Source organism: Equus caballus, chromosome 19, assembly GCF_041296265.1.
Source record: "Equus caballus isolate H_3958 breed thoroughbred chromosome 19, TB-T2T, whole genome shotgun sequence".
In the NCBI taxonomy this organism is placed as follows: Eukaryota; Metazoa; Chordata; class Mammalia; order Perissodactyla; family Equidae; genus Equus; species Equus caballus.
The window spans coordinates 39,607,260-39,632,763 of record NC_091702.1 but is presented as its reverse complement, the minus strand read 5'-3'; the positions used below and the strand labels follow the sequence as shown (position 1 = coordinate 39,632,763).

Here is a 25,504-nt window from a genome sequence, read left to right as displayed (position 1 = left end):
AATTATATATGCTACACAATTATGATTTATCTGTGTTGATTACTTGTGGTAAGTTAGTAATAGCAAAGGAGGAAAAAATAATTTTATCACTTGGGCAAACTGGCTACTTTCTTTGAGCCACTTTGTACTTCGTTTTTTATAGCAATGAACTTTGATATTGCTACAGGAATAGAGAAGAAGACCATGCTAAAAACTGATAAGAAAAGAAAGGCTACATAAAGTCAAAGGCTAGGTTTGTATAGTGATGTTTGGGTTTTTACAGCTATATATTTGAAATTCTACACCATTGGCATAGTTGGGAAAGGGGTGGCTGGCTAGGTATAGATGGGCCACTGTATCAGTGGTTAATTGATGGGCAAGTGCAATAAAAAGTGTACCCTAAACTGCCCTTTCTATGTATCCCATACATCTTGTGCTTTTCCAATCCAGAGTTTCCTAGGTGACTCTTGCTTTCACACTGCTTCTTCCAACTTGATCTATAATGTTTTGAATGATCTGGTTTCATCTTGGGCCACGTTCCAAACTCTTAGTCCCTGAACACCAGCCACACTTTCATTGTTTAAACTCACCAAAGTCTTTTCTGTCCTTGAGCCTTTTGTCTTATACTGCTGCCCTTGTGTGGAATGTTATTCCTTTCCACTTCCCAGATTTTCTCTCTCCTTCCTGCTCCATCATTCTAATTCCTCTTTGTTCTTTAGGACTCATCTTCAATGCTATGTCCTGCTGGAAGCCATTTCTGACTCCTGTGTTAGTCCATTTGGTCTACTATAACAGAAATACCATAAACTGGTTGGCTTATAAACAATAAACATTTATTTGTCACAGTTCTGGAAGCTAGGAATTCCAAGATCATGGCACCCATAGATTCGGTGGCTGGTGAGGGCCACCTTCCTCATTGACAGCCCTCTTCTTACTGCATCCTCATGTGGTTGAAAGGGCCAGGGATCTCTCTGGGGCCTCTTTTATAAGGGTAGTGACCCCATTCATGAGGGCTCTGCCCTCATGACCTAATCACCTCTCAAAGCCCCACCTCCTAATACATATGAATTTCAACATATGAATTTTGGGAAGACACAAATATTCAGTCTACAGCAACTCCCTTGAGACTAGGTAAGGTCTATCTTCCATAGCAGCCAGGATTCCTTCAGGCACTTCTCATATTTGTAATTAATTAATTATACAATCATTTAATTAAGTTCTCTCTTTTCCACTATAGGGTCAACTTCACAAGGGCACTGACCATAACTGTCTTGTTCACACTTGTATTTCTTGGCATGTTACTAAGGCCAGAATGTTGGTAGAAGGAAGGATCAGTATAAGGATGGAAGGAAAGAAGGCAGTTAGGCAGCAGGGTTAGGATAAGATATTTGTTTTTCACCTTCCTTTAATGTGTATTTTTCAGAACATACATGGCATTTGGTTACCTCTATCTGATTATTCCGAGGATTCACATTCTGGGTCATTGTGATAATACTGCTTTATGCAGCAGGCATTTAGTTACTTTTTGGAGAAATACGTCTATCAAGATGTGCTACCCTCCAGAGCTGTGCTGTCCGATATGGTATTCAGTAGCTAATGTGGCTTTTGAGCACTTTAAAGTGGCTAGTTTGAATTAAGATGCATTGTAATCATAAAATACATAGTGGATTTTGAAAACTTAGCATGAAGAAAAAGAAGGTAAAATATCTCATTAATAATTTTTATGTCAATTACATATTTGGATATATTAGGTTAAATAAAATGTTATTAAAATAATTTCAACCATTGATTTTCCTTTCTTAAATGTTATTAGTAGAAAAGTTAAAATTACCTTTATGGCTGGTATTATATTGCCTTTGGATGGCATTGACCTAGGTTTAGAACACGTCATTCTTTCCCTTGCTGTTAGACCCTGAGGGAGAGGGAAGCCATTCGGGTGAAATGAGGTAACTGCCTTTAACCATGTTGTGCTAAGAAGTCTAAGAAGTTCTACTGTACTCCTTACTGGGCAATTAGGGGCTGATTTCCCTAGGTTATTTTTACTATCTCATTATCATAAATAGAATTTCTGGACAAGAGCACCATTTTGGAAATAACATCATTGTTACCTTCTCATAGTGTTTCTTAGTTTAGATTATTTATTTTCTTTTGTGAATTTCTACTCTGATGGCCATTATCTTTGTTTCCTCTGCTAGATTCTAGAATGTGGTTTGGTATGTTTTCACTTGAGCAAATGAAAGTTAATAAAGTTTCAGGCTTTGAAATAGCCTGAGAATTTTCCCGATGTGAAAAAGGATGTTGAAGTCAACTATAAATTATCTCACAACCAATATTAAGTTCCAGGACTCTGAATTCCAAGAAGATGCCAGTCCATTAAGCAAACAGATGAAATATGCTTTGCCTAAAGGTTTATCTGCAGCACAGTCAATTCTAATTCTTAATAATGAGACAAGAAAGGGAAGCTTGGGCACCTGCAAATGAAACTACACATCACCCACTTAATTATTAGTGGATATTAATTATTATTGCCTAAAGTTGGTACTGATTTAGTGTTCTTACAGATTTCTGCCACATCATTTAATTTAAATCTTGTTATTAATTTCTAGCTCTTTTTTTCCCCAAGCACTGAGCTGTAAAAGGTCTCTGTTGTATACCACTGTGGTGTTTGAATCTGTTGAAATCTGGGTATTTCTTGGAACCCAATAACTAAAACATAATAAAATCATAAGTCAAAGCCTTATAATTACTGTCATCATTGTTTTAAAATCATAGAGTAAAAGACCTAAAAAAGCTCTTGACAATCCTTTTGAGAAAACTGAGGAATGAAATAAATTGCTAAAGTGACAGAACAAAGACCAGAATTTAAGCCATTTTGCAGTGTTCTTTCTACTAACTTGAGAGTATATTGATTCCAAACTATAGTGATTAAAAATAAATATCGTTAACTCAGTAAATAGTACAGTATCTTTAGGTATGTGAAATTTAAGAAAAAGCTACAAACTGTTTATTTGTGTGTGTGCATGTGCATGTGAATGTGTGTGAAATGTGACATTCTGGGAAGTAGGCACTTTGTAAGTTTCATTGCTTTGTTGAATGTTTCTAAAAAAATTAAAGCTTTTCTAGTGCCTCTCATGTCTTCGTGTTTCTTCCTTTTATTATTGCAGATATCAGAGGACAAAGAGATATTTTTGACATTTTGCCTAGGTTAGCCACAGAATGTATGTTATATATTTGTATTTATTAAAATATTTAATAAATTGTCATCCATACATGTATTTATTACATAGTCGTAAGGGAAAGGTAGGTATGAATTATTGAAGCTAGATAGGATGTATCTCTGATTCTGTGGAGTTAGGGAAAAGAAGATTAAAAATAAAACAAGACAGAACAAATAAATATTACTTTCTTAAATCAGATTGTAAACTTATGGCAGTCAGAGAATAATCCTAGGAGTTATCTTGCTAAAATGCAGTTAATGAATTCTTGCTCTACTGCTTTTAGAAATCTTGAATTTAAATTTACTGAAATTAGGTTTATCAACAATCTAGGATTTACCTATTTAGTTTCCAACTACAAAAGTAGTTAAGTCCATATATTTGCATTTTTAGAAAACCTCTTTTAATAGTTGGGAGAAAAAGTTCTGGTCGAATTTTGATGAATGTATAATATCAAAAAGTCATTTTTCCTGCACTGTAGCCCCATTCCTGCACTTGTAAAGTAAAGAGAGAGAACAGGAATTGCTTTCCCAACTGGGGGTTTGCAGACATCTAGGGAAAATGATGTCTATTTATATGTATTTTTCTTTTTCAAGTAATTGAGTACATTATTTAAAAATTTGTTTTCCCTTTAAGATTTAAAGTTTGGAACTAACGAGCTCCCTACTGTACTCCACTCTCTTTGCGTGTGCCTGACCTGGATAGACTCTCAGTTACTGAATGAATGGCTGCTTGACATGTAAAATGGATCAGACAGGTGTGCTTGTGACTCAGTCCTTCAAGACTTCTTTTGTTTTGGTCCTATTTGCACAGCTCTAACTGCAATAATATTTTGAATATTATATGGCTTTAATGTTATACTCATATGTACCATTTGTTAAAGACAGGAGGCAAAAGAAGCATTGATTTTGAAAGGATAAGACTTTGACTATTATAATCTGAACTGTTAGAAAAGGACTCTGCCCCTTGTTTAAAATAGATAGATCTGCTGGAGAGAATATAACAACAGCAAAAGTTAAAATGCATAGTTGAGCTCAAAACCAAAGAGGGGAACTCCTCTGGTACCAGAAAGGAAAAGGGAATTTATATTCATAGAGATAAGCAGGAACTGATTTCATCTGCTTCAAGGGTGATCATCAGAATCGGACATGGGCATTGATAGATAGGCATTGGGTTTAACTCCCACACAGGAACAGGAGATGAGTCCTCAGGCCTGTATGAGGCAGGCAGGGACCTGTAACAGGGGCACTGCCCCTTCTGAGAAAGGGTGACTTAGAAAAACTTCCCACCTGCCAAGGAAAACTGAGAGGAGCTTGATGCCCATTTAAGGTAATAGGTGGAAAGTGTGGCCTGTGAGGAATTAGAAACTTAAATCTGGACCACTTCCCAGGTGAGGTGCAATATCAAATTGTAAAATATTAACAATATCTCCTTGTTAAGTAGGAATTCCAGCCTGAGAAGTTAAAGGAAAACTTCTCTGCAGTTGGAGAAATCCACAAAGCATCATCAGAGCCCAATGTAAACCCTTCCTCATGATTTCACACACCAAGGCAGCACAGAACAACTCCCTCTGAAGAAAATCTCATTGTCCAGAAATAGAAACCATGCAAGGATAAAGCATGACTAATTGAAGAATTCGTATTCACAATTCATACATTCTAGATACTAGATCAATCTGAAATAGATTTTAAATTAAGAATATTTTAAATGTTTAATAATTAAAAGAAGCAGAAACCATAGGCAGGAACTGGGCAGTATGGGAAAAAATTAGATTAAGAGAATCTAAGAATAATTATGTAGTAATTGTGATATTAGGAAAGAATCTATGCATGTGTTCAAAAGTAGGCTATACACAAAGAGAAAATGATTGAATTGGAATTGAAATCAGAGAAATCACTTAAAATGTTTCTCTGAGAGACTGAGAGATGGAAAACAGTGAACAAGAATTTAAGGGATACCAAGCATGGAAGGAGAAGCTCCAACATGCTTTTCATAGGAGTTCTGAAAAAGGAAAGAGACAGTGCCAGAACATGTATAATCAAAGGCTAAGACAGAGAATTTGCAGAACTGAAAAATTCATGTGACCTTATCCCATCGAGTGCTTAAAAAAAAATTCCCACCTGGGCTTGTTTTAGTAAAACCACGTTACAATGAAGACAAAATATCTTAAAAGCAGCCAGAGAGAAAAGACAGATCAACTACAAAGGAAAGATAGGCAGACTTATTGCAGACTTGTCATCAGGAATAATGGTTGCTAGAAGACAATGAGATAATACATTCAGAAGGCTGAGGGAAAATAACCGTCATTTGATACAGTATATCCATTTAACTACAATTCAAGAGAGAGAAAGAAACAAATGCCGTGACAAACACTGAGAAATTTAACCATTTACAGGCTCTCCTTGTTGGTTCACAGAGAAGAGGTTGAATCTAAAGGGAAGGAGGGGTTGAAAATGCAATGGTGAGCAAAAAAGATGGTAAACACGCTGGTATGTCTGATACATAATGGTTGAGAAAGACCCTGTGACAAGTCTCTCATGGGCTTAAAAAGAAGCTGAACTACTAAGCAGTAATAGGAGTGGTGGGATTGTGGAGTTTTAGGGTGCTTGCGTGTTTTGGTAGGAACTTAGTGATGATTATTACATTTGGACTTTGCTAAATTATAAATTTATGTTAAACATTTGAGTAACTACTAAAATAATAGAAATAGAACTGTAATTTCCAGATCAAGATAAGGGGAAAAATTGGAGGGAGAATAAAGAAAACTAAATCAATCCATTTGAAAGAACGTAAGGATAAGTAAAGAAGTAAAGAAATGCAACATAAACATAAAACACAAACTAAGATGATAGAAATAAAAACAACTAATTCAGAAATTATGATGAATGCAAAATGATTATAGTCATCTACTAAGGGGCTTTCAGATCAGATAAAAATTCAAAATCCAAATATGTATATAATATTAATATAATGTTGAGTGAGATAATCAGATTGCTGAATGGGATGTACAGCATGATTGTTTTTATGTAAAAATGTACAATACACAAAATAGCACTATGTATTTTTGTGGATATGTACCAGGTAATGAAGAAACAAAAATATGAGCAAGAAGGCTACATACCAAATTCAGAAATATGGTTGAGTCTGATTAGGAAAGTAATGGAGCGGAATAAAGGAGATGACTATAGTGTTTTAATTATGTAAAAAGATTTGGAGTAATTATGGAAAATGTTAGTATTTGTTAATGTGGATGGTGAGTTCATGGATATTTGAGAAGCAATGAAGAATGGTAGCCTGAACTGTGGGTTCTGGAGCCAGACTTTCGGGGCTCAAATCCTCAAAGTCCTTCCACTTATGAAATGTGGGACCTTAGGCAATTACTTAACTTCTTTGTAGTTCAATCTCTTACTCTTTAAAATGAGAAAAAAACAACCACCACTGAACATTAACCTCATAGAGCTGTTGTAAAGATTGAATGAGTAAATTCTATGCAAAGAAATCATTTAATAGCCCCTGGTTCATGGTAGGCACCTATTGAAGGCTATTGTTACCTGTGTATTTTTCTCATGTTTGAAATATTTCATGTTAAAAAGAGAATTCAAAGAAATGAAAGAGTTAATGCATAGGTAAAATCATAATAAACCTGCAAATTGTAATCAAGATATTCTTCACCAAAATGTAAATTAAAATCACTGATCAAAATTCTTATATGGCACATCAAGAAGTTTTTAGAGGCTCAATCTCAAAATTAAAACAGAAAAATCTCATAAACATTGTATCTAATTTGGTTTCCCATTTTTGACAATAAAGATGATCCAGACGCAGGATGGGTTATGTGTGGATACAAACTTGCAAAGAGCTTCACATTTGTTCTTTTATCTTGTCATTTAGAAACAAAATACAGATTCTAAAATTAAAACAGTTTTTTTATAGAACCAAGTGTAAGATTTTGAAACCAAATAAAATATGAATTTTTTTCCTATTTTTGGTTCTGTAACACATAGGTAAAATTTAATGCACATTTTAACGTTTAATTGTTTCCCCACAAAAATATGAGAATTTAAAATTTTATTTATTGACAAGTCATGCCTTTTCTTAATAGGATGTGTCACATATAAATGGGAAACTGTTGATGGTTTCTTAAATGGGTTATGGGTGTTAAGGTCAAGCTGGCCTCCTCCACGTTGTTTGGGAGAATCATTAGCTGTGGACAGCTCTCTTCTTGCTGCCTTGAACCTTGATGTATGGTTCTTGAATTGGCCGTGAGAGAAGCAAGCTTTTGGTACATGAATGTCTGGAGTTAGAGTGTTGTCTTGGCACTCTTGTCTGATACCATTGGTTCATTGTCCATGGAATTCTTCAACTATGTATCCATGTAATGGTCCCTCATTATCAGTCACAGTGGTAGTTCCTTGTACTTCTATTTCAGTTGCTTTCGAGGTGACCCTGAGAGCCTCCCAAAGTGAATTTGGGTTATAATATACAATCTATATTTATATCACAAGTGCACCATCCACATTTGATAAACATATCCACTTCTCTTTTGTGTATTGTAATGTCAGATAATAAGTTAACTGCATTATTGTAGTTTGTGTAGATTATATTTTTAAATGAAATTTTAATGATATTTATTGATATTGATTGTTGATATATCTATTGATAGTGATGAGAGATGTAATCTATAAAAAATACTTTCTCTGTTTTTTATTTAATTTTTTTTATTATTATTATTATTTGAGGAAGATTAGCCCCGAGCTAACATCTGCTACCAATCCTCCTCTTTTTTGCTGAAGAAGATTGTCCCTGAGCTAACATCCATGCCCATCTTCCTCTATATTATATGTGGAACGCCTGCCACAGCATGCCTTGGCAAGCAGTGTGTAGGTCTGCACTTGGGATCCAAACCAGCGAACCCTGGGCTGCCAAAGCAGAATGTGCTAACTTAACCAATGGGCCACCGGGCTAGCCCCTCTCTGTTTTTTAATTCTAACTTATTGAAAATAGCTTGTATCTATTTCTACTTATGAATCCCTTAGGGTTTTAGGATCCTAGATTTGCAGCCACTGAACTGTTCCAATGCTGTCATTTTATGGATGAAACCTGAAGCCCAGAAAGAGCAAATGAGTTCATTGAACGAATATGTGTATTAGTGCATTGTGTTAGTAGGAACCATGCTAAGTCCTGGGTATATTGCGATGGATAAAACTAACATGACCTCCTCCCATGGATGCTACCGTCTAGAGGGGCAAATAGATATTAAACAAATAAAGAGAAATAGATTCTAACTACAAATTGAGATAAGTGTTATGAAGGGGAAAAACATAGTGTGCTAGCAGATTTAGATTGGGGGCCTAGGCAAGACCTCTATGAGGTGATCTTTAAGCTGAGACTTGAATTTATCTTAGGGAGAAATCAGTCCAGGCCGAAGGAAATGTATGTGCAAAGATCTTTCAGTCTGAAGAGAAAGAAGGTGCATGTGCCTGGAGCTTAGTGAGCCAGGGAGAGAGTAAATTGAGATAATGATGGAATGGTAGACAGGTGCCAGATGGTGCAAAGCTCTCCAGGCCATGCTAAGGGTTTGACGTTTTGTTGTAAATGAAACGGGAAGCTATTAAAGGGTTTAAGCAGGAGAGTGACACGATCCAATTTATATTGTAAAATATAACCTCCACTGTAGTGTGGTTTGGAAGAGAAAAGGGTAAGAGTGTTAGTGAGGAGGCTGTTGGAAGAATCTAGCCAGGAGCTGTTGATGGCTTGCACAAAGGTGGTGGCAGTGGGGACGGAGAGGAGCAAACAGTTGGATCAGACCCCAGATGTCTGGAGCCCCATGGCCCGGGCTTCCCACTGCACCACGCTGCCTGGCCTGGCCTTGCCACTGGGTTGAGGCTGATTGATTTGCTCTTGGAGCCCTAAACTGCTCTTTGTAGAAAGCATTATTCCCTCTTCAACTCACTCTGATTGACTCTGCAATTTTTTCTTGGTGGAGGCTATGAAGAAAGATGATAGACAAAGATCACATTTTACAAGAATTGCATTTTACCTGTAGGTAATTTAGATTTGTGGTGTATGAAGGAATTCGCCAGGCTCGCCAACCTGGATGAACAGGTCTCTTCTGAGATAAAGGACAGTTTTAGGACAGGTTCAACATTGTGCAGCTCCTCTCATGTCAAGGAACTGTCATGCCTGTGCTCTCTCAAATAATGTGCCCTGTTCATTTATTTCTGGTGCCAAAAGATATATCTGTGAAAAAGAGGCCTTAAGATTAGCTGAGAAGATTTTTCTATGCCAGATGAGGATGCTTTCACTACAGATCACTTCTCTATGCCTAGAAGTGTTTATAGCTTCTCCTCCACCCCTTTTTGGTACCAGGAAGCCAAAAGCCATGTCTTTAACTCCAGTTTAGTGCTTACCATTTATTCCTAGTCCTTTACTTCATAGATTTCTATTGTTTTTGTGGGCTGATCACAATTAAGGAGGAAGAGAGAAGTATCAGTATGTGAGACTTCTTCAAGAGACAACTGATGGTTAGCATTGAGAAGGTCTACAAAGCAGAGAGATCTGGCTTCAACACTTGGCTCTGGCATTTATTAGCTCTGTGATTTCGAGCTAGGGACTTATCCCCTATGAGCCTCAGTTTCCTAATCTATTAAAAAGGCCCAATGATAGTTCCTGCCTTACATTTATTTTTATGAGAATTTAGAGATGTAATCCACATAAAATGCCTGTGGAAAATGCTTGGTAATTGTTATCTGCGAATGAAAACTCAGGAGAATTTGCTCACTGCTGCTCTTCCTAACCATAGGTCTTCCTAACCACTTTAATTCTGTCTGAAAGTTAAATCCATCATACAAGCTTGGTTGCTTCCTGGCATATAGCATGCCATAATGTGTATCCTTAATTCCTTAGAACAGCCTTCAGAAGCAAGTCCTAGTCATTCAAATAATTTCACAAGAAACAAAGTATGCCCATGCATAATGAAATGAAATAGCTTTCTGGATACCATACCACGAGGCTGGGATACCTCTGGGAAGTATGAAAAATAGTTTTCCTCTTAAGGGACACAGAGTAGAGGGATCATAGGATATTTGATTGAAGACGTGCTGTACGGGGTATCACCACCCCCTGGTTCTGCTCCTTTATCTGTAAATGAGGTAGATTTAGATCATCCTGAATGGCTTCTCTGGTTCTAAAAAAATTCTTAAGAGTCTAAGATTATCTTCATGTTTGAAATATCTTGTGGTTTGCTTTCTCCAGAGCTCATTCTTGAGTTGCTTGAAAGGCAGTGTTCATTCCAGGTCTACTTCCCTGGGGAGTAGTCTGAGAAAGACCAAGGAGTTGTGACTCAATGAAATTGACCAGAATCAAACTCCCCTTCATGAATGGAAATCCTGAGAATGGCAAAGACATAATTTGGCCCCCTGGGAATGCTCACATTAAGCCTTCTTTACCCACACCTTCCATGTTATTTTACACTTAAACAGGGCTTCTTATCTAATGTTAGATTTGGATTTAGGGATGGAGGAGTCATGTATTTTTCTAGAACTGAAGGTAAGCTACACATCCTGTCATCCACTAAGCACTCCCAAGCACTAGTCACTTCTCAGGCTGAGGTCTTCTCTCCACTCTCTTTGCCACTGCCTACCTAAGGCCCTTATTATATGTGACACCTCCCTAAGTGGCTTCCATGACCACAGTACCACCCACTCTAATTCATCCTTCTCTATTGTACCCCAGTTTGGCTTGCTAATTCTGCCCTCATAATTTATCCCCTGACTTAAAATCCTTTAATATTTCCCCATTGCCCACTGCACTGGTACCTAGTGCTTCTCCTGTGTGAAGTGGGTGGGGCAAGACAATCTTTGTCATGTGGAAAGAAATGATCTTAATTTCTGTTTATGTTTAGTATTGGCCTCATTTAAGCATTTCAACTTTGATTTATAATATGCACATAATATGTGGAGTAGTGCATACATCATTTATAAATAATAAAAATACGTATATGAAGCCTACAGATTTAACATTTTTTAAAGGTAAGGATGCATAATCAAAAGAGTTTAGAGATCATTTGTCTGCAGGATAAAGTAAAACTAATTAGCTTTGCTTAAGGAACCTCAAGAGTTCTGGACTCATATTTCCCTTCTGCTGTCGCTTTCATTCACTGCTTGTACCCCCTTATTTCCCCACGCCCTGACCACATCCATCTGCTTGCCCAGTCCCTAAACATGCCCAGCACGAGCGTCCCACTGGGCTGTTACTCCTGCTGACGCTGCTCAAAGCAGAATCCCCTGCCTATTCAAAGCTCAGTCTAAAACGTTGCTTTATCTTCGAACCCTATCTTAACTGCCTCTTGTCCCAGAGCTCACCATCCCAGGTAAAATTAGCATCCTCGCTCTGTGATTCTACTGCATCTTGTTTGTTGCTCTATGACAGCGCTTTTCATGTTCACCGCTGTAACGATTAGTTGTGTATGTGTCTCCCTGACGAGGCCGTGGGTGCCTTCAAGGCAGGAATTGCATCTTACTCATCTTTGTACCCACCACCTAGAGCATGTCGGAAGTCAATAAACGGTGTCTGAGTTATTTTAAATTTTCATGAGCATCTTATAGGGAAGAATCAGGGAGGGAGGGGGCTCATGGTATGAGGAATAAAATTGGCTCCGTACAAAAATCCCCGTCCTTATTGGCATTTCACATCCGAGCTCAATTTCCCTGCCCTGCTTCTCCTGTTTTCCCCAGCTCAGACTGCTTCAGCGAAGAGGATGTTCTGGAAAGTATGTCCTTTCTTTCCATTTAGCTTTGAGGCAGCATGAAGGTTAAGATTTCCCCGTCTCAAGGTCACTTGATTCCCACTGAAGTGTGAGGCAACTGAGGGCTTTGGAGACTGTGCAGTTTATGGAGGGTGCCGCTGTGCTTGTCAGACTGTGTTCGCTGTGGAGGGGCTGAGACTGAAAATGGAAAGAAATGCACTGAAGGCCAGAGGCGTTATATTAAAAGGCTGCAAACAGCTTTATTACAAATTGGAGCTCCTCTGAAAGTCACAAGTGACAATGGAAAATCCCAGATATAACTTATCCTCCTTCTTTCAACATCTGAACACTTCTCACCTACCCTGTGCCTGGCATTGTGTTAGGTGCTGGGACAGTGATGAATAATTCAAAGTCTCTGCCCTCCAGGAGCTCCCAGTTCAGCAGCAGAGACAGACACACAGCGAGCAGCTGAAGCCGCGTGGGGAGTCCTCTCCGAACCTGTGCAAAGGGAGCTCTACAGAGGGAGTGATTAATTTTGCCTCAGGGTGTCAGGGAAGGCCCTGTGGAAGAATGCTGAGCCTAGAAGACAGGAGCAGTTTTAGACAGAAGAGGAAGACAGAGTTAGTGCATTTCAGGCAGGGGGAACTGCGTCAGCAAGGGTCTAGAGCAAGGATTGGCAGACTTTCTCTGTAAAGAGCCTGTGAATAAATATTTCAGGCTTTGCAGGCTGTAGGGTCTCTGCTGTAACTACTCATCTCTGTTGTCGTAGCATGAAAGTAGCCACAGGCAGTGTGTGAATGAATGGGCATGGCTGTGTTCCAATAAAGCTTTATTTACAAAATTGGCACTGGCGGGGCTGTAGTTTGCCAACTCTGGTCTAGAGGAAGGATCTTTCGAGAGCCTCTAATCTGATGGGTCCTGGTCTTTTCAAGTATTAGGATTCCTTTGCACTTGCTGTCCCCTGTGCCTGCCTGGAATGCTCTTCTTATTGCTCTTCTTTTAGATATACCCGAAGGCTTGCTCCTTCTCTTCATTCGGGTCTCTGTGACGTCATCTTCTAATCCTCTGTCCACAGTAGCATAGGCATCCCCTGTGCACTCCATCTTTTTTCATCGCTTTAGTTTTCGTCATAGCACTTACACTAAAACTCTATTACATATTAATTGTTTATGTGTTTACCTTCTGTCTTTCCTACTAGAATGTGGGCCTCATGTCTTAATCTCTGCTGTATTGAAGGGTGTGCTGCAGCTGACTATGCTCATCTCTTCCCAGCTCCAACTCTGCATTCAGTGATGTCAAGTGGTAGTTTTAAATCGGCCACGGTGGGAATATTTACTCCGTGGAGATCAGTCTCATGGAAATCAGATTTGGGGCTTTTTTTTTTTTTTTTTTGAGAGCTGGTTTGCTAGCACACCTGTGCCTAGAAGAATAACCTCCACAAAGCCCAGTGCTTAATAGATACTTGTTTTTTGAATGAAATGTACCATTTGTATGTGTTGATGGGGAAAATAGATACGCACTTAGAGAAACAGAGTCCTCTTGCAATTATTAAGACCTCACAGGGATTTCCATGGCCCTCAGGTAAACTGCTGATGGCTCCTGTCACCTTTATTTGATCGATGAGGAAACTGAGGCCTCAGACAAGACGTGACTCTCTTTACCCCATAGAGCAGATCCTGCTAGGCCATGGTGACATGTCTCAGGCCTTACGCGTTCTGTTCCTCAAGGTTCTCCTTTCGCTCTTTCCACCGCAGTCCACTGAGTAAATGAGGAGCCTCAGGCATGTGTCTCTTTTACTAAACAACATGTATTTTTAATGAATTCCAGCACTCAATGTGTTTGTAATTTTTTAGTGTGTTCTAATCCCGGATAAGGTCTATCCTCTTTCAAATGACTTACTGTATCCCATTTCTGATTTGTCTGGGACTTTGATTTATGATACATAAATGTGCCCTAATCTATACCCTTTAGCTGTGATTGGTCAGAAATGTATCTGTTTATGAACCATTTTCAACCTTAATAGTCTAGTTTTGAAATCTACAGCAATATGAAGCGCCAGAAGTACCTGACAAGAATCACGTTTCACAGCCTCTTCAATCTCAGTTCCTTTAAATGGGCAGCATTAAACCTTAATACCAAGGGCCCATTTGTAAACCCACTGAGACTTTAAAAATTAAAGTCTCTTTAAATTAAAGAGTAAAGAGTAAAATTGAATTAAAGAGCAAGGTCTCTTTAAAAATTAAAAAACTCCCTCAAATTACTCCACAGCCCATGTTTAACATTTCCAAAGAACTTTGCGTTTTTAGTGCTGCCTGGTAAACAGTCTCTTCAATTCCCTGTCCTAAGCACAAACTAAGAAACAGAGAAATCAGCTTGTATTTACTGGGCCATCTGACTCATCCCAAAGCTTTCCAGGACCTCAGGGTTGGAGAGGACTGGCGTTGTCAAGCAGAATGCCTTACCTTTTAGAGACACCCGTGTCCTTCTCAGCTCTTCTGACCTGTAGGTCTTCTGCTTCTCCCTGTTTGCTTCTGTCTAGTGGTAGAAAACTCACTCTTTCCTTCAGCAGCTTGTTCCCTCTTTGAATACAATTGACAGAAAGTTCTTTTTTACCTGCTTCTCTGTACCTTGCACTCATTGGCCTTAGTTCTTTCCCTGTGGAGCCACTCAGAACAAATTGGCTTCTTACCTCTGCCTGCTCTCACGAAAGTGGGGACAGCTCTCACACTCCCTGAGTCCTCCCTTCTTCCCGCTGCATTTCGACTATTCGTCCAGCCATTTTTTATATGACAGTCCTTTGTACCTTCTTTATTTGGCTCCCTTTCCTCTGGACACGTTCCAGTTTAGCCAGTGTCCTTCTTCAAGTGGCTGAACGATGCTGGAGAGCGGGTAGGATCATAGACTCTTAAGTTAGATCTGCCTCTTCATGTACTAGTTGTGTGACCTTGGGGAAGTGAGGTAGCTTCTCTGAATCTCAATAAGCTCACTGAAAAATGAGAAAAAGTATCTTGCGCATACAGTTGTTCTGAGTGCTAAATAAAACTGTAGTCAAATCATCAAGGGAGTGCCTTGTACAAAGTAGATGGGTTCAAAATATGGCCGTTCGTATCGTAATAAGTAGTGTTAATTCTCTGGATATTGGTTCCATAACAGAGTTTGGATCACTGTTCTATTTTTCATTTTAGTATTGGGGCACTTTCTCTAAGTTTGGGTGCAATGTTGAATAGGCTGGCCCGAGATAAATACAATCCAATTTTAGTACCAAATATATGTATATATATACAGACATCCTTTGGTATCTGCAGGGGTTTAGTTCTAGGACCCCTGCAGATACCAAAATCCACAGATACTCAAGTCTCTTATGTAAAATGGTGTAGTATTTGCATATAACCTAGGCACATCTTCCTGTATACTTTAAATCATCTCTAGATTATTTATAATACCTAATATAATGTAAATGCTATATAAATAGTTGCTATACCGTATTGTTTAGGGAATAATGACAAGGAATAAAGTCTGTACGTGTTCAATGCAGATGCAACCATCATAGGCCTTTCACTCCACAGTTGGTTGAATCTGCAGATGTGGAACCCTTGGATACGTAGGGCGGATCGTATATATATTTCTTACACCGTTTCCTATTAACCTCTTTTCTTTATCACTCCCACACTCCAATAACCAAGGCACAGCTAGGTGCTCCTCCCCTGCTTCTCCTCTCTTCTCTACCTTCTTGCTCCCTAACCTCCTAACTTGCGCAAGATATGGATTATGTCTTGGCTGCTTTTTGGAAAGGAGAGGATGATGTTCCTTCAGTATTTAGGAAAGGAATTCTTGTCCTAACTCATCCATCTGTTGGCTATGGCCTTGGACAAGACACTTTCCCTGTGGGCCTCAGTTTTGTTTTGTCTTTTTAATCTTTGATGTTGATAGAGGAAAGTATTTTGATGAAGGAAGGTGCTGGATTCCAAGTTCCTTTCCAATTCTAAAATTCCTTTGATTTTCTGCAATCTAGTATTCATCCTGAGCTGTGTGATCAGGCTGCCATAGTTCCAACTCTGTTCTGAGTTTCCGTTGTGTCCCTAGGTAACTGCTCCATAGCACTGCCCTTTAAGACAGCTGGAATGTCTAGATAGCTCCTTGAGGTCTCAGCTTTTCTGAGTGGCTTCGAATTCAAACCTTCTTTTGAAGTTGCCATGTCATCCTGAAGGGAAGCAGTGCTGAACAGGAGTTCCTATCCGTTACCTTCTTTCTCATCCAACCTCTTTGAGGATAAAATTTCTTACTTGCTTTTGTGGCTATAATTATTATTTTTAATAAACTTTTAAATTTTAGAATGGTTTTAAATGTATAGAGAAGTTAAAATAGTACAAAGAGTTCCCATGTATTCTATACACAATTTCCCATATTAACATTTCACATTAGTTTGGTAGATTTATGACAATTAATTAATTAGTATCAATATATTATGATTACTAAAGTCCATACTTTATTCAGATTTCCTTACTTTTTACCTAATGTTCTTTTTCATCCCAGAATTCCATCTAGAATACCACATTGCATTTAGTTGTCATGTCTCTTTAGACTTCTCTTTGCTGTGACATTTTCTCAGACTTTCCTTATTTTTGATAAACTGGACAAGTTTTCAGGGGTACTGGTCAGCTATTTTGTAGAATGTCCTTCAGTTGGGATTTGTTTAATGTTTTTCTCATGATTAGACTGAAGTTGTGGATTTTGAGGAGGGTGATCACAGAGGTCAAGTGCCATTCTCATACATCGTATCAAGGGTACATACTGTCAGCACGATTTATGACTGTTGATGTTGATCTTGATCACCTGGCTGAGGTAGTATTTTGTTTGTCAGGTTTCTCCACTGTGAAGTTACTCACCAGTCCTCCACCCCCTTTTTATATTGTACTCTTAGAAAGGAAGTCATGATGCACAACCAATGAAAGTTTCTTTCCTATTCACCTAACTGTCCAAGGTGCGTATTTCTGATGGTTGCTGTCTTTTCTCCACCAGTTATTCAGGGGCCCAGAATTCTTCTATTTTGTTGACATCCCCTAGGGCTTTGTCATTTAAATCCAGCCAGTTTTAGGAAAAGAGAATGTGGAGGAGAATGTTTGCTTTTAAAAGCCTCGGCCTGAAAATGGCACACATCACTTCCACTTACGTTCCATATGACACTCATTCATCTGCCAAACCTAACTGCAAGGGAGGCTAGGACATATGGTCTAGCTGGGTGCCCAGGAAAAGGAGGAAATGGATTTGGGAGAAAAGCTAGCAGTATTTGCTACACCACTTTAGAGTACAAAAGATAACAAACCAAACCCATGCCCCCCCATCTAATAATATAGCCATCAATTCATGAAAAAAAAAAGGAAAACCATGATCTTAGAATCAAGGAGAGTCATACAAATTGAATAAAAACTTAGCTTAATGAAAAACATATTCCATTGACTTTATTTTTCTTATTTCACTGTTGACCTGTGAATGTTTGTTGAGAGTAGGCTGTTACTCGCATGTCAGCATTTGACAGCCCCTGCCGTATATTATGCCTATAGCAGACTGCATCATTCCCAGCCATGCTGTTTTTTGTGCCTCTGCCCATTGTTTGTTTGTCTAGAATGCCCTTCCTCTGATTTCTTTGTGTAGGAAAATTCTACTCACTCTTCAAGTGATAGATGAAGTGCCTTCATCCAACCTCAAGACAGGATTAGTCCCTTGGTCTTTGGTGCTATCATGTCACTTGGCTTCTATTCATCATTTAACAGCTATCCTACACTGGTATTCTATCTGAATATGTTTCATCTGTTGGAGTGGGTGCTCCCTGAGGACAGCACAGGTTTTTATTAACCTCTTAGATCCCTAAGCATAGTCTGACAAATAAGCAAATTTGTTGAATGCACCCAGGATGCTGGATGTTCCAAAAAGTGGCCTCGTTTTTTTAACCTCTTTCTTTAAATACAACAAAACATGTTCTCCAACCCTCCCCTCACCTCTGATTATAAAGGTGACCCTCACTTATGATAGCCAAGCCTTCATGGAGAAGGTGATCTTGAGCTGAGCCTGGAAAGGTTGGTAGGGTTTGATAGATAGGAATAAGGGTACAGACAGGCTGTCCTGCTTTCTATGATGCATCCTAAGTTCAGGGCATTTGTTCAATACATGGTCAGGTCTCCTTTGAAACATCTATAGTGCAAGACACTCGCTTTCATAGATCATCACATGATTAAAACTCAGACTCCAAGCTTGTTCTGGCACTGCTCTTGGACGGTGGGGGATGGTATAAAAGCCTGCTGCTCATTATCCTGAACAGGAGCTACCAACCTGAATTCCCAGGGCCCCAACAGGGGGATAGCTTCACCATAGCGAAAGAAGTGTTTAATTACAGCCACAGAAAGAGGAGCATGAACAAAACAATCATTTGCAGGCATTAATGACTCAGCTGCCATGCATCTTATTACCAACCACCACATGACTTCTTAAAGTGACCTTATCAAGCTCATTAGAAATAAAATATGAATATAAGACGGTTGTCCCAGGGCTGGCCCCATGACAGAGTAGTTAAGTTCACACGCTCTGCTTTGGTGGCCAGGGTTTGCTGGTTAAGATCCTGGGCATAGACCTACACACTGCTCATCAAACCACGCTGTGGTGTCATCTCACATGGAAGAACTAGAATGACCTGCAACTAGAATCTACAACTATGTACTGGGGCTTTGGGGAGGAAAAAAAAAGAGGAAGATTGGCAACGGATGTTAGCTCAGGGCCAGTCTTCCTCACAAGAAAACAAAAACCAAAAACCAAAAACACAGGTTGCTTTAATTAGGGAAAAAAAAAAGAGAAGACAATTGTCCCCTTCCTTCTATCCTTTTCCTTATCTACTCTTAGCCCACTGACTTTAGTGACTTTACGAGCTCCATTAATATTTTATTAAAATAGAAATTAGGAGACATAGAGTCTGTTCACAGAATGCTCCCTTTACCTTGCTTACACTATTGCCTCAATTTTCATGGTTGAAAAATTAGACCATAATTAGGATTTATTTTCTTATGAGGTTTTTCAATTCATACTATCACATGTATTTATTCATTTGAAATTCCCAATGATTATAGTCAGTGTAGGAATTACTTTTCCCATTATACAGCTGTGAAAACTGAGCCTCAGATGTTAAATGGCCTGTCTAAGACCACATGGCAATTGTGGTTCAGAGCTGTGTCTTCAGACTCCATGTCAAAATCTGGGTGTGCCACATCAGCACTTGCCTGTCAACCAGTTAGCCTCATGGCAGAGGCTCATATGTTCTGTTTATTTCTCCCGATTATAAAAGTGATCCTCACTTACAATAGCCAAGACTTCATGGAGGAGGCGATCTTGAGCTGAGCCTGGAAAGGTTGGTAGAGTTTGATAGATGGTAATAGGGGGACAGGATATTTTTTTGCAGTGAGCTTAGTTAGCTACATGCTCCTCCAACATGTCCCTAGTAAGTCAGATTGGGTGGACCCAAGGAGGGAGCACATTGAAGATGAATCTATACCTTGATTTCTGCAACCACTTAGGGCAGAGGATTCTAAATTCAAAGTGATTTTAAGTCAAAGGTGCTCAAAGTCAGTAGCGACTCATAGAAGGAACCTAAAGATCACTTTAGTTCAACTTCCGGATTTTATTGATAAGGAAATTAAGGCCTACAAATTAAATAATTTGAATTTATTTAATTCACAAAGATAATACTTGGTTATCAATCAAAATGCCTAATTTCCAGTTCTGATCTTTTTTCACTTCCCTGCTTCCTCATTACCAATTTTCTTGGCATCTTTTCTGCTTCTTAGGACTGCTTTGAAGAAGACATGTTTGTATAGGCATTGCCTCATGTTCCTGAATATGTGTGACCAAGTCATATGTGCAAAAGTTAGCCATAGACATATGTAATAGAGGGCAGATCCATTCTCAAAGAGTTAGATTATTAACTAGAATTCTTATTTAGACCTAAACATCATAAATGTGTTTAGTTTAACACAGAGTACCTAGCATATTGCTCGACAAAAGAAGAGATTCTGAGTAAATATTGGTTGAGTTAATGGATGAAGAAATGAAACTGACTGGCAGTTGAAATTCAGTGATTGTCCTTTTGAGGATAACATGTTGCTTCTTCAGCAATCATATTGTTTCCATCTTTGCCTCAATTTGTATCACCAGAAGCAGTATTTTTCTTTTTCTACTCATTTTTTATGAAATAATTAGAGCTATAAATGCACTAGAATAGTCTAATTTTTGCCCAACACTAAAGTAGAGGCAGAGATGGCAGTGCTGCCATAGAAAATGGATTGCTGCTGACAGCCAGCACCACCACGAGAAAGCTTTAAATATTTATGTTAGCTGATATACAAAAATCCAAATGCAGTCTACAAAGGTCAGTTTGATGGTATTGGTGTGTGGGGAGTTTTTAAAAGCCGAGGACAACTTCTAGGTTGAACTACTTAGAGAACTATGCATGACTTGATTTTTTTTGTACTGGAAAAATGACTTTTGTAGTACTGGACCTCCTCTCTGCTGAGGTGTTTACTGAAGCTGAAAGCTGTTTCCACATACTTTCTAGTGACGTCTCATGGCCATGAGGCTTTTGCTTTTTCCTGTGATTCACATCCAAGTCATTATTTCCAGCTGAACTTGATCAGAATTTCAAAATCCAGGAGTTTCTGATGGATGGTTGACATTCAGCAGAAATAAAAGTCTTCCAGGACCTGACGATGACTGCCGGAAGCTTAGGAATTATAGCGGCAGTTTGGTCTAAACAGTGATTCTGGAATGGGACCGTGAAATTGGTGACATCCTGTAGTCAGACACTAGGTGCACGAGGGAGAGAAATAATTCACTTTTTAGCATGCCTCTGTATTTCCCTAATCATAATTAGCTTTTATTTACTTACATTTGGTTTACTGCTATAAGTATTATGGCTCTGCCTTTAGAAGGAAAAAAAAAGTAAAGATATGTTACTGAAAGGCCCCTTTTCCAAATCCTTATTTCAATGTTTAAGCCATTGGCATTTACGTGTTTACTTTAGAGAATGTTTTTGACAATTTGCAAGCGTGCATTTTTATAAACAAAATAAAAATTTGAATAATCATTTCTTTTTGTGTTGCAGAACCCCAGCTGAAGGGAATCGTGACAAGGTTATTCAGCCAGCAGGGATATTTCCTGCAGATGCACCCAGATGGTACCATTGACGGGACCAAGGACGAAAACAGTGACTACAGTAAGGAACATTAGCTTCTTGAAATCCAATTACAATCAGATGTATGGCCCAGTGTATCTTAGACTTAGAGCTTGGCCAGGCTGCCTTTTGAACTATTTAACTATTAGCAAGCTGGTGTCTTTTCCTTTATCCTTCTTGCAATGATTCCTTATAGCAAAGAGACAGTAAAGGGGAGAGATTATGTACTAAGTGAGGAGATAGGAGACCTGGTGGAGTTCCAACTGGTCAATGGACAAGAATATCCTCCCATCCCACTGTTTGATGGTGATAAGTATTCATAGTAACAGGGCAGATCTTCTAGCACTAGATGATATTTTAATCCTAGATCCAAACAGTAAACATATTATAATAATTCTCAGAACGTCATTTCTGGCAGACCAAAATTACTTCTTAAGTTGAACATTGAATACATGTACATGTATATTACATGTTATTGATTTTAGAAGAAAAATATATTAGAATAGTGTGGTCATGTTTTACAGTATATATGATAATCGGATAATAAAGACTGATAGACATAAAATTTCGTTTATAATTTTTTGACATAAAATGTCAAATATTAAAAGATTTTTAATAATGTCCCTGGAAATAGTTTTTAACTATTGATTATAGAGTTGAGAAGTTTAATAACTAAAAAAAAATCATCAAGGTCTGATAGAGAATATTTGCATTTCAGAAAAGTGTCGGATACAAGCCTCAGAGCCAAGAATGATCACTTTCATCGTATCTTTCAGTTTCTGCATAATCATATATAGAAACCTGGGGGAACATTTGTGTTAGTCTAAAATTATGCAGGGTGTCCTATTGTTTCCTAGAGTTCAGCTGTATTCTCTGCTAGAGTTTTAGAGTTCAGCACATAGTATATGCTCATTAAATAAATGTCCAATTGCGTTGTCTTCTGATGGATGTGATTTTGTGGTCAGACTAACAATCTCCCAAACTGCACAAGGTCATCTAAGACACCTGGTGTTTTATAGTAAAATATCCTTTAAATTAAAAATAAAGGGGCCCAGCCCCGTGATCTAGTGTTAAGTTCACGCACTCTACTTTGGTGGCCTGTGGTTCCCTGTTTTGGATCCTGGGCGTGGATCTAGCACTGCTCATCAAGCCATGCTAAGGTGGCGTTCCACATAGCAGAACTAGAAGGACTAGAACTAAAATATACAACTATGTACTGGGGGGCTTTGGGGTGAAGGAAAAAAATAAATAAATAAATAAAGATATCAGGGGCTGGCCCGGTGGCATAGCAGTTAAGTTCACACACTCTGCTTCGGCGGCCTGGTGTTTTCTGGTTCCAATCCTGGGCACAGACCTACACACTGCTTATCAAGCCATGCTGTGGCAGGCATCCCACATATAAAGTAGAGGAAGATAGGCACAGATGTTAGCTCAGGGCCAGTCTTCCTCAGCAAAAAGAGGAAGACTGGCAGCAGATGTTAGCTCAGGGCTAATCTTCCTCAAATAAATAAATAAATAAAGATTTGAGGAAAAATCTACAATCCGTGAAGTGTGAAAATGCTCGTCTACCCTTTCTAAATTATTCTTTCTTCACTTAATATTACACATTGCAAAGTATGAATTACACCAAAGAAAAGATCTTATTGTGGAGAATTTCATCTCAGTTTTCTGCAAAGTAGTTGATTAGCTTCTTGTGGTTTGCATTGCTGGTTTGTGTTCTTGGGAATGCATTCTTTAAATGATTCATGTTTTCAACTGAGTATGGAAGAGCGAGGATGCTTTTCTCTCCACGTAGGATTTTCATCTCTCACATTTGTAATTGAATGTAGATTCAGTGAAGCTAAAAGTGTAGATGGAAGGAATCAGGGGGATTGCTTAGCTGTGTCACCCGGGCTGTCCCTGGGGTATCCCTTGATCTCAGTTTCTTTTTCTATAAAATGAGGGGGCTGGAGATGATAATATTAATATTCTCTGTCAGCACCATTCACCCAGCTTAAGAAAAAAAGATTGAAAAGTTATAAGTTGATGAAGATAGATTCAATCCCCAGGTAAAGTAAATAGTCATACTCGGTTCCACACAAAGCAACTGTAACCCAGATAGCTATCCTGCAGATGCATGACATTTATCATGGGGCAGTGACAGAGGGCGGGAGTGAACGTGTGAGGTCAACTAACACAAATCCTTCCTTCACTATTTCTAGCGAAATAATTGAAAGTGCTTTCTCTGCTAATGCTAAGTCAATGGCTGGTGTAAATCCACACCCACATATACATACATACATTTATACACAAATACTTATATATGTATAGTAAAATATATATATGTAAGTATAATGGCATTATGCATAGCACACACACACACTGAGGGTGATGTATTTTGTCAAATACTTTCAGAAACTGTTTTAATTCACAAATTTAAACAATCACTTTTTATTAAGATAAACGTTTACATACACTTTTTGATGTGTTGGTATTAGAAGTAGTTTAGATTGGGCCAACCTGGTGGTACAGTGGTTAAGTTCTTGCGCTCCGCTTTGCAGCCCAGGGTTCGCCGGTTCGGATCCTGGGTGCAGACATATGCACAGCTTATCAAGCCATGCTGTGGCAGCTACCCCACATGTAAAATAGAGGAAGATGGGCACAGATGTTAGCTCAGGGCCAATCTTCCTCAAAAAAAAAGACAGTTATATTTATAAAATAATAAGACTAAGATAACTTCGTCTGTATACCCAACCCCTGGCTTAAAATTTAGTTCAAGATATCAGTCTATTTGAACTCCCTGTGTGCTCTCTCTGATAGAGTCCTGTGATCCTTTAGTACCAGACATAACAACTATCCTGAATTGGGCAATTTTTTATTTCCACGCAGTTTTAAAATATATTTTTCACATATATCTATTTAAATCATTTTTACTATTGTTTTACATATTTTTAAGCTTTTTATAAGTAAAAACATTACTGTATATAACTCTTATGTACTTTCCCTCCCCAATATTATGATTGTGAGATGCATATGGATGATATATTTGCTTTCTAGCGTTCATTTTCATTTTTGTAAACTATCCCATTGCACGAATGTACCCTAGTATATTTATACACTCTCTTTTTGGTGGATAATTATCATTTCTATTTTAAGACAATTGCAAACAGTGCTGCTAAGATATTTCTTATAGATGTTGAAGAGACCTTCCCTGAGCATCCTTTATAAAATTGCACACTTCACTTTGGCTCCCTCTGTTCTGATACCCCACTATTTTTCTATTCATAGCTCCTATGACCACCTGATGTATATATTGTTGCTATTTATTTGTTTATTTTTGATCTTCCTCCCAGGAGAATGTAAGTTCCATGAAGAGAGATTTTGTTTTGATTTTTAATGTATCTTTAGAACCTAGAATGATCTCTAATACATACAACAATGGAACAGATGAATTAATGACTCCTTGTGCACATGTGCAAAAGTTTCTCTAGGTCATTGCCTAAGTACTCTGTTTACCCAAATATTTTTTAACTTTTTCTTTTGAAATAATTTTAGACTTCAGAAAAATTACAAAGTAATATAGGGAATTTCTGTGTACTCTTCACCCAGCTTCCCCTAAAGGTACCATTTTATGTAACAATAGTACAATTATCAAAAGCCAGAAATTAACACTGGTACAATACTATTAATTGACATCATTTATATTTTACCAGTTTTTCAACTAATGTACTTTCTTCTGTTCTGTCCTATATTTTTTAATTGAAAAATGTCCAACAAAAATAATTTTTATTTATACTTTTTTGAGAGGGAAATTAGAGGTAAAAACATCAGAGAAGGATTTAAATTCCACTTGTGTTTTTAACAGAAAATGATAAGCCTCTAAGATGTTAAAATGCCTTTTCTTTCTCTACTTTGTGTGGGCAGGAGTAAAAGCATTTGATTGTTTGAAAAAAAAAATCTTGTTACTATGAGCATCTGTCAGAAATGTGTTGTTTGGTTCACAAAACATCATTAGGTCTGACCAACCTTACCAGGGTATCTTGGATAGAATTGATAAAGACACCTGTTCTTTTGTTCATGAAGCAAAGACTAATTGCACGTAATTGAGTACAAAAACAAATGGGCTTGTCAGCAGCAACAGATAAGAATCTCTGCAAATGTAATGATAACAAAAGATGTAAAATTGTGTTGGAACACTGGCACAAAAAAGACAATTGCAGTTTGGAGAGTATTAATAGGAATATTTTACATAAAATTAGAAAGGTAATTATTCTGCTCCACCAGTTACCATAAGAGAAGATGCTTTTGAGGAGGTCAAGCATACTGAGGGGAAAACAATTAAGATATTATAACCAAATTCATTGTTCTCCTTTC

General features: G+C 38.2%; 1 protein-coding gene across 4 annotated transcripts in view; it reads left to right on the top strand.

Moving 5' to 3' along the window:
• The window catches only part of FGF12 (fibroblast growth factor 12), a 504,561-nt gene that overhangs the window by 289,628 nt on the left and 189,429 nt on the right, over nucleotides 1–25,504 (top strand). For all 4 annotated transcript variants that reach the window (XM_003363362.5, XM_070242695.1, XM_001500259.7 and 1 more), the window contains one exon: nucleotides 21,083–21,193. In XM_003363362.5, the coding sequence (XP_003363410.1) occupies nucleotides 21,083–21,193 (111 nt within the window). The remainder of the gene's footprint in view (nucleotides 1–21,082; nucleotides 21,194–25,504) is intronic.